This window comes from Fukomys damarensis, unplaced genomic scaffold (genome assembly GCF_012274545.1).
Source record: "Fukomys damarensis isolate Sample0158 unplaced genomic scaffold, DMR_v1.0_HiC HiC_scaffold_11, whole genome shotgun sequence".
Taxonomy (NCBI): Eukaryota; Metazoa; Chordata; class Mammalia; order Rodentia; family Bathyergidae; genus Fukomys; species Fukomys damarensis.
In genome coordinates this window covers 48,660,451-48,668,946 of record NW_022900923.1, presented here as the reverse complement: position 1 = coordinate 48,668,946, position 8,496 = coordinate 48,660,451, and the positions used below count along the sequence as shown (strand labels likewise).

The 8,496-nt window shown below is 38.4% G+C and overlaps 1 protein-coding gene across 1 annotated transcript in view; it reads left to right on the top strand.

Annotated features, from left to right (window-relative positions):
- LOC104854599 (histone H3.3A) overlaps positions 1 to 7,514 on the top strand; it is a 7,936-nt gene extending 422 nt beyond the window's left edge. The window contains exons 2-5 of the mRNA XM_010613207.3: positions 1,161 to 1,306; positions 2,601 to 2,754; positions 6,781 to 7,070; positions 7,200 to 7,514. Coding sequence (XP_010611509.2) covers positions 1,179 to 1,306; positions 2,601 to 2,754; positions 6,781 to 6,909 — 411 coding nt within the window. The 5' untranslated portion in view covers positions 1,161 to 1,178 and the 3' untranslated portion in view covers positions 6,910 to 7,070; positions 7,200 to 7,514. The remainder of the gene's footprint in view (positions 1 to 1,160; positions 1,307 to 2,600; positions 2,755 to 6,780; positions 7,071 to 7,199) is intronic.
- The last annotated feature ends 982 nt before the right edge of the window (positions 7,515 to 8,496 follow it).

The window sequence follows — 8,496 nt, the reverse complement described above, 5'->3', positions numbered from 1 at the left end:
GCCCGCCGACCCCTTCTCGGACCCCAGACCCTCACCGGGACCCGCTGGGCCCCCGGGCCACCGTCCCCCGGCGCCGGGCCGCAGTTTTCGGGCGGGAAAGGGGTGGAAATCGCCGCCGCTTCCCAGTCTAGGATAACTCGCGTTTTGCTGCCCCTCCACAGTTGTTGCTGAGCTTCACCATCTTGTCTCTCTTCTCTGGTCACCGACCATATTTTTCCCGTTTCTCTCTTCCCCATTTTAAAAAGGGAGGAAATATTTTTTAAAAGGATGACATTTTTTCCCTTTTTTGGAGAAGCAAAAACTTGATGCATTTTAAAATGCAAAAAAAAAAAAAAAACTTTTGCATTTTGGAAGGCGGCACGTGGCAGGGATCGGATATTTTCGAGCGATTTGGTGTTTTGTCTCTGGAAGGGAACCGGATCCGCGTCGCGATTGTTTCCATCTTGCTCGGGCTGGGGCGGCGGTGGTGACTACGCGAAGCGGTGGGGACCTGAGCCCGCGGAGGCCGAACCAAAAGTTTATGCAGAGCCTGGGTGGACCGGGCGGCCGGTGTCGCGTTAATTAAGCTTAGATGCGGGGCACTTTATTGCGTTACGAAGCCTGTGAAGGTTGGACGAGAGAGCACGGTGCTTTGTAGATTGTTCTGTTTTTCGGGACTCTTTTGTCAATGCAGTTGAAAATGCAATACCAAGAATGTTTTCACATATTTACAGCAGTCTTATCAACTGCCAGGCGCTGGGGGGGGGCGATTAGTGGGGGACTCGGAAACCTTTTTTACTGTAATTTGACTCGACCTTTCAATGGTGTGTGGCTTCGTTCTTTTTACCTGCTTATGGATCGAATGTTTACAAATACTTCTAATTTCTGTTTAATTAAAACGGATCAAAGGCAATTAGAGGTCTTTCCCCCGTTTGTCGCTCAGGAATGGGCATTTTGAGAGATGATTGGTATTAATGCTAACAATTTTCTAGTACTACTTGTTTCAAGAAGATAGACGAGATCTGCACCCTTTCAAATTATGTAACATTGTGGACTTAATTTTTTTTCTATACTGGTCATAGTTTCCAGATTGGGGAGGGGCGGGTATTAGTGGCAGGAAAACTTATGTTTAGTAGTTGCTTATGGTGAATTGTTTTTCTTTTTTAATGCTGGTGTGTCAGTAAGGAGGTCCCTGTATCATGGCTCGTACAAAGCAGACTGCCCGCAAATCCACTGGTGGTAAAGCGCCCAGGAAACAGCTGGCTACAAAAGCCGCACGTAAGAGTGCGCCCTCTACTGGAGGGGTGAAGAAACCTCATCGTTACAGGTATTAAGGAAAAAATCTGATAAAGTCACTCCAGTAGTATTCAGATATTCCGACAAAGGGATGAACTAACAGTCAAACTTTTTGCTTTAGGGAAACTAATGTTTTCCTCTTTGACTATTTACTCGGGCTAGATATTTATATGTATACAATTTAGTGTCGGGTTTTATTGGAAACATTTAATTTTGAACCCATAATCTGTCCTAAGGCCTAAGGAGACTTAATATTATTAATAATAAAGTTAATAGGATACATTAACGTTTTAATTAGCTATTAACTTTTTTAATACTAAAGGTCTTTTTAAATACACTTTCAGGATATCCTTCTTTGATAATGGTAAAATAATAATCAAGATCAGGAGGTAATAAAGTCCCCATCCTTCAGTTACTTGTTTAGTTTATTTCCTCTATTAGCATTTGATTTTGACCTAAGCAGTGTTGTTAAGGACATCTGCCATTAGGGGGCAGAAGTTATCCACGCTGAGGCACTACAGATTTTACGGTTAATTTAAAAGCGCATACAGTAGAATAAGTAAGTCAAACTTAGAGGTAAATTCTTTATAGTCAAATTAGTAAAAAAAAAAATCAGAAATATTCAAATTCAGTCCTTTATGAAAGATGATAGTCAACATTGCAGCTGTTCAGGGAAATCAGGCTTAACTATGTGACTTTTTAAGGTGAAGTACGTTGTGTTATATTGGCAAATCTTTAAAGGCATAAAGGGCTTTGGTAAGCTCCCTGTCATTTCATGTTTTTTTTGCTTTAAAGGAAGTATTTGTTTTTTTCCATTATTGGATATTGAACCCAGGATCTTCCTGGCAGGCTATATCCCCAGACCTTTTTTATTTTATTTTTAACTTCAAGACAAGGTCTCACTAAGTTGCTCAAGCTGGACTCAAACTTGGAATCCTCTTGCCTCATCTTCACACAGTGCTGGGATTACAGAGGTATGCCACCATGCCCAGCTTGGTATTACTTTTAATAGGCTTCAGCTGGGCATGGTGGCATGCGCCTATAATCTCAGCACTCAGGAGACTCAGGCAGGAGGATTGCTACAAATTCAAGGCCAACCTGGGCTACTGTTGAGTTCAAGGCCAGCAGAACTACATAGCAATACCTTGTCTCTAACAAAACAAAAAAATAGACTTGAATATTCAGGTCATAAATTCATCAAATTTGAACAGGCTGAAGAATAGTTGGTGGCTCATTTTTTGAAATATTAATGCATTTCTTTATAACCAGTTGTCCTTTTATATTATTTATGTATCTGGTAAATTTTTTTAACGTTGTTTTTTAAGACCTGGGACTGTGGCACTCCGTGAAATTAGACGTTATCAAAAGTCCACTGAACTTCTGATTCGCAAACTGCCTTTCCAGCGTCTGGTGCGAGAAATTGCTCAGGACTTCAAAACAGATCTGCGCTTCCAGAGTGCAGCTATTGGTGCTTTGCAGGTAAGATGGTGAATAGAAAAGACAGGGTTTTTGTCTTTTGTACAGCTGTGTACCAAGAACATTTTGAAATATCTATATGTGCTTATATACAATATAATCACAGTCCTGTAAAATAGTTGAATCACTGGTAAAGAGACTTCAAAATAAGTTCTCCAAGGCTATACACATGAAAAATGCAGCAGTCATAATTTGAAGCCATTTTAAGCACTGCATTAAAAATAATGTTCACAAAACTTTTGGTTTCTAGACATCGTAGGGCATTAAGATACATGACTAGAGATCTGTACATTTGTGGTCACAGTTTCCATTGCGGTGACTAATATAAAAAGACTGCTTGAATGTCCTGAACCTGAGGAGACAAATGCAGGTGTAGAAAGCTTAACATCTAGATGGAAAAGGCAGCAGTAAAAAATTATGCATCAATAAGTGGGCATGGTGGCACGCACGTGTAATCTTGAGGCTAAACCAGGAGGATCATGAGTTTGAGGTCAGTCAGCTATATAGTAAGACCTTGTTGCCCCAAAAATTATATAAAGTAAAAGCAGTGGTTGGTGATTCACTTTGTTAGGAACTAATCATGCTTGATATTTGAAGACTTGAAACTTGGGATTATGGGTTTCCCCTGAAATGTGGGACATATTAAATTTAACTTTAGCACCAAAGTGGCAGGACTTCTGAGAGATACCGTTCTATACATGGTTGGGAAAAACAAGTAAAATATTTGACAAGGCTTATGTAAGGTACATATGAGCATCAATTGCCTAAGTAACTTATTTTTTATGTGTGGTTGGCATTGTTTTAGAGCCCTTATCTCAAAACATGGTAAGCCTGCCAACTCCCTCAGAAGCATGAGGGTGATAAAAATGCAGATTACAGACCTGAAAACCTTTGGGAGGAGGATCTAGAAACGGCTAGCATACCTATGGCAAACATGTTAGTTGATTTAAAGACAACAGATGTTAATGTATGTTCTTTCTAAACTAAAACCTGAGTGTTCATATTTGATTGCAGTGTGATAACTAAGTGGGTTTGGGGTTGCAGTTTAGGCACTCAAAAGAAGGTTCACCATCAACGGTCTACACACACTATTGGAGGATTTTCAAGGTTGCTGTTGCTGTGCCTGAGTTTTGCTTTATATGTGAGAAAGATTTGATAGGTGGATTCCACCCTGAAGTATAATTGGTCGAGCTGTTTCTATGGTTAGTCTAAACTTCATTTGATTGGTGAATTCTAGGAATAGGCATCCATTAAATTCTCAGTGGGTTGAAATTTCAACTAAAATCTTCCCATAAATTACTTAGAATTTTTTTTAAAATAGGTGATAATCTTCAATTCCTATTTCATTTATTAGTAAATCAAAATACTGCTAAGGTTTTCTAGATAGTAAAACTGCTAATTTTGTTTACCAGTTATTAGCAGGACTGTGCTTAAAAGAACACAGCACTGTACTTAGAACCCCAGCATTTTTTAGTTTAGGTGTCAGTAACACGGTCTTGTAAATAGAATACTAAACATTCTGGGTGAAAGATTCATCGTTTTAAAATTATTCACATGTAAACTTCTGTTGCTATTACTCAGTTATATTTGTCATAAAGTGTGAACAAGACTGCCTGCAGGGGCCAGAGATTTAGCTCAGTGGCACCCTGCGTGCCTTGCAAGCACAAGGTCCTGAATTGGATCCCCATTATGGCGTTGTGGGGGTGGAACATAGACACAACACTGCCTGTAGTTCTCTTACTTAGCATTAACTGGTTTTTATTGGAAAGAAGAATTTTGTTACAAGCCTTTTCTTTTTTATTAGTACATTTTATGTTGTATTTACTTTTTTTAAAGTATTATCTCTTAAAGATAATAGAAGGATAATTTGTTGATGGAAGCAGGATAGAAGAAGATAGGATTTGAAATAGAAATTTCAGTCCTTTTACTCCTGGCTTTAGAATTATACAACTGGTTTTTTTGGTGGGGGAGGGTGGTTCCCAGTACTGGGGATTAAACTCAGGACCTTGTGCTTGTGAGGCAGGCACCATGCCACTGAGCTAAATCCCTAGTCCCTACAATTTACAACTTTTTAAACACATTTCTACCCCTTTGTCCACAGGGGATATAGTTCAGGATTCCCTATGGATACACGAAACCACAGATAATATGAAATTATATTTGCCATGTTTTTTCCTATATGTACCTAACTAATAATCTTTAGGCACAATAGGAGTATAACAACAGTAACTAATGATAAAATAGAGAAATTATAATATATTGTTAGAGAAAGTTACTTAAAATTCTCCTTTGGGGTTGTGGGGAGCCAAGGTCTCACTATATGTAGTTCAGGCTGGCCTTCACCTTATATCAATCCTGCTTCAGCCTCTCAGGTGCTGGGATTGTAGTGGTGCACTTCCACACCTGACTATACTGTTTATTTCTGGAGTTTTCTTTTCAATATGTTCAGACCATGGTTGACTAGACAGTAAAACCATGGATAAGGGGGACTACTGCCCAGCTAATAAAATAGACTGATATAAAATTTAGCCTTGAGAGTTTGGGTAGTGTTTTAGAAGACAGAAGAGTCAGGCATCAAATATACTCAAAATATCATAAATTAACATTGTTCTAACATTGGAAGATATCTTCTGCTATTATTTCAAAATTACATTGTCATAAATAATGTGGCAATCTTTTAAGTCACTTTACAGCCTTAATGTTGACAGTAGATAGTTGAGTGAGGTAGTATAAACCTGTTACCCCAGCTACTTGTTTCACTGAGGTGGAGAATCCCAAGTTGAGGCCAGCCTGTGTAGCTCAGCAACAAACCTCTTGCTTAGCGTGAGACCTGGGTCCAGTAATCTTACTGAGCTGAGCATACACAACCCATATACAAACCAACAGCTAGATTCTAAGATGGCATTTGAGAGCTCAGCTGCCACGTGCTACATCTGAGCAGTGCAAAGAAAGTCAGTAGATGATACACTCTAGATGGTTCCCAAACCATGGCAGCTGTTAACTTGTCCTTGTTTTGTTTTTGGATAGGGCATCACTGTATTACCCAGGCTTCAAAAAACAGTAAATTGGGGGGTACCAGGGATTGAATGAACTCTTGCTGCGGTGTCACCACTGAGCTAAATCCCCAGCCCACAAAAACAGTAGTATTCTTGCCTCAGCCTCTTAAATGCTGAGATTATAGGCGGGTGCCACCTTGCCCAGCCTAGCACCTGTTGGCTTGTCCATGTAGCAGCTTTTCACAAAAGCATTCTAGATGTGCATAATCCTAAAATAGTGGGTTAACATTCCCTCCGGCTTGTACCATTAGTGGTTCAGAGCCCCCTGGCAGTGAGACATGTATTACATACAGCCTTATCATGAACCAGTTAAACACAACTTAAACTGGTTTCTTCCTGAGCAACTTCAGTTACCTTATCTGTGTATTGTGAATCCTTCAGAGGAAGCTACAATGTGCCACTTTTTCAGATTTCCAAAAATGATTTCCTGGCTATTAGGCTTGTTTAATGGCCGGGAATAAGTACATAAGTAGGTGTTTTAATTTGCAAAATATTTTTCAGCTTTTCAGACAACTGATACTTTATGATAACTTGAATTAATTTTAAGTGGAAGCTGCTCTTTTCACATGCCAAACATCAGTGACTGATTCATACAGATAGTACTTTGAGTTGTAGTACAGGTAGGATAGCACCTTGGAAGAATCTTGCATCAAATGAGGAAAAATAGAAATCTATTTACTAGAGGGCGAGAAATGAGTGATTATAGGTTGGGAGGGATATTTGGAAGAAGGTACTTACTAGAAGATAGGTACATCTTCTAGGCATAATAGAGCAAAGTATACAGAGTCTGATCTGTTGTATGCTGGGACCTAAAAACACTCTTGTACTTTATACCTTTATATTTGGTAAAATACTCAACATCTTATGAATTATTTTAAGTTCAGAAACCTTAATTAAACCTTTTAATTCATTTGTTCGTGCCTTATCTGTTAGGAATAACAACACTAGTAAGTTTTGTTTATTCTTGTTGCAGGAGGCAAGTGAGGCCTATCTGGTTGGCCTGTTTGAAGATACCAACCTGTGTGCCATCCATGCCAAACGTGTAACAATTATGCCAAAAGATATCCAGCTAGCACGCCGCATACGTGGAGAGCGTGCTTAAGAGTCCACTATGGTGGGAAAAACATCGCATTCTCAAAAAAAAAATTTTTTTTTTCTCTTCTTCCTGTTACTGGTAGTTCTAAATGTTAGATTTTTTTTTCCATGGGGTCAAAAGGTACCTAAGTATATAATTGCAAGTGGAAAATAGGGGACAGAAATCAGGTATTGGCAGTTTCAGTTTTCATTCTTCTTCCTGTTACTGGTAGTTCTAAATGTTAGATTTTTTTTTCCATGGGGTCAAAAGGTACCTAAGTATATAATTGCAAGTGGAAAATAGGGGACAGAAATCAGGTATTGGCAGTTTTTCAGTTTTCATTTGTGTGAATTTTTAATATTAATGCGTGGATGTAAAGCATTAATGCAAGTCAAAATGTTTCAGTGAACAAGTTTCAGCAGTTCAACTTTATAACAATTATAAATAAACCTGTTAAATTTTTCTGGACAATGCCAGCATTTGGATTTTTTTAAAAACAAGTAAATTTCTTATTGATGGCAACTAAATGGTGTTTGTAGCATTTTTATCATAAAGTAGATTCCATCCAGTCACTATACTTCTCTGAGTTGTCTTACATGCTAGTACATGTTTTTAATGTCGTCTGTCTTTCTGTGCTGTTCCTGTAAGTTTGCTATTAAAATACATTAAACTGTATCTGCTTTTGGTCTTTATTGATCAGCCTTACCCATGGAAGTAATTCATTCAGTTTCCATTTTAGAAATCATTGTAGCATCCATTGCTTTGGACACGTCACCTGTGTCAGACTATTGAAAGAAAACAAGATACTGGCTATGTTTCTAATTTTTAAGATCTTGTAAATAGTAAATGTTTGCTAAAACCAGATCTTAATTGTGGGTAACTGTTGCATTTTGAATCAATTCTCAAACCTACCAAGTTAAATACCTGTATTAATATTACAAGTATTGAAAGCATATTCATTAAACATGCGCTACCCTATTCTGCATGTTTAATGGTAACTAAGGGAAAATATATTACTAGTCTTCAGATCAAAAAATAGTTCATTGCAGCTGGGGGTGTTGGTGCACACCAATAATTACAACACTTAGGAGATTGAGGCAGGAGGATCACTGCAAATTCTAGGCAGCCTGAGCCACAAAGATCCTAACCCCCTCCCCCCAAAAAAGGATATTGCTCATCTGTTTTAAGATGTTGTGGGTCAAGGTTTTAGCTCAGTGGTGCCACCACCTGCCTTGCAAGTGCAAGGTCCTGAGTTCAAGCCTGGGTACCAAAAAAAAAAGTTACATAATTGTTACTCCGGAAGTTACTCAGGGACTATTCATTCTTAGCCTTATTTTATTTAGCATTGCAGTAATTAATGTCAAGATACTATAATGGACCTTTTAAGATCCATAAATTACCTAGCACAGTGATACTAGTAATGTTTGTGTGTTTGAAATTGCCCTGGAAGGATATGTAATGACTATTGTGCAGAAAACAAATTCATGTCAGTGAGATCCAGTATTTGGCTTTGTGTCTCAGTAGTCTTTAACAATTTTATAGGTGAAAGTTCTTCAATGGAGGAATTAGAGTCTGGTTCTAATTTGTTAATATGGCATTTTTAGTGTGGTCCTT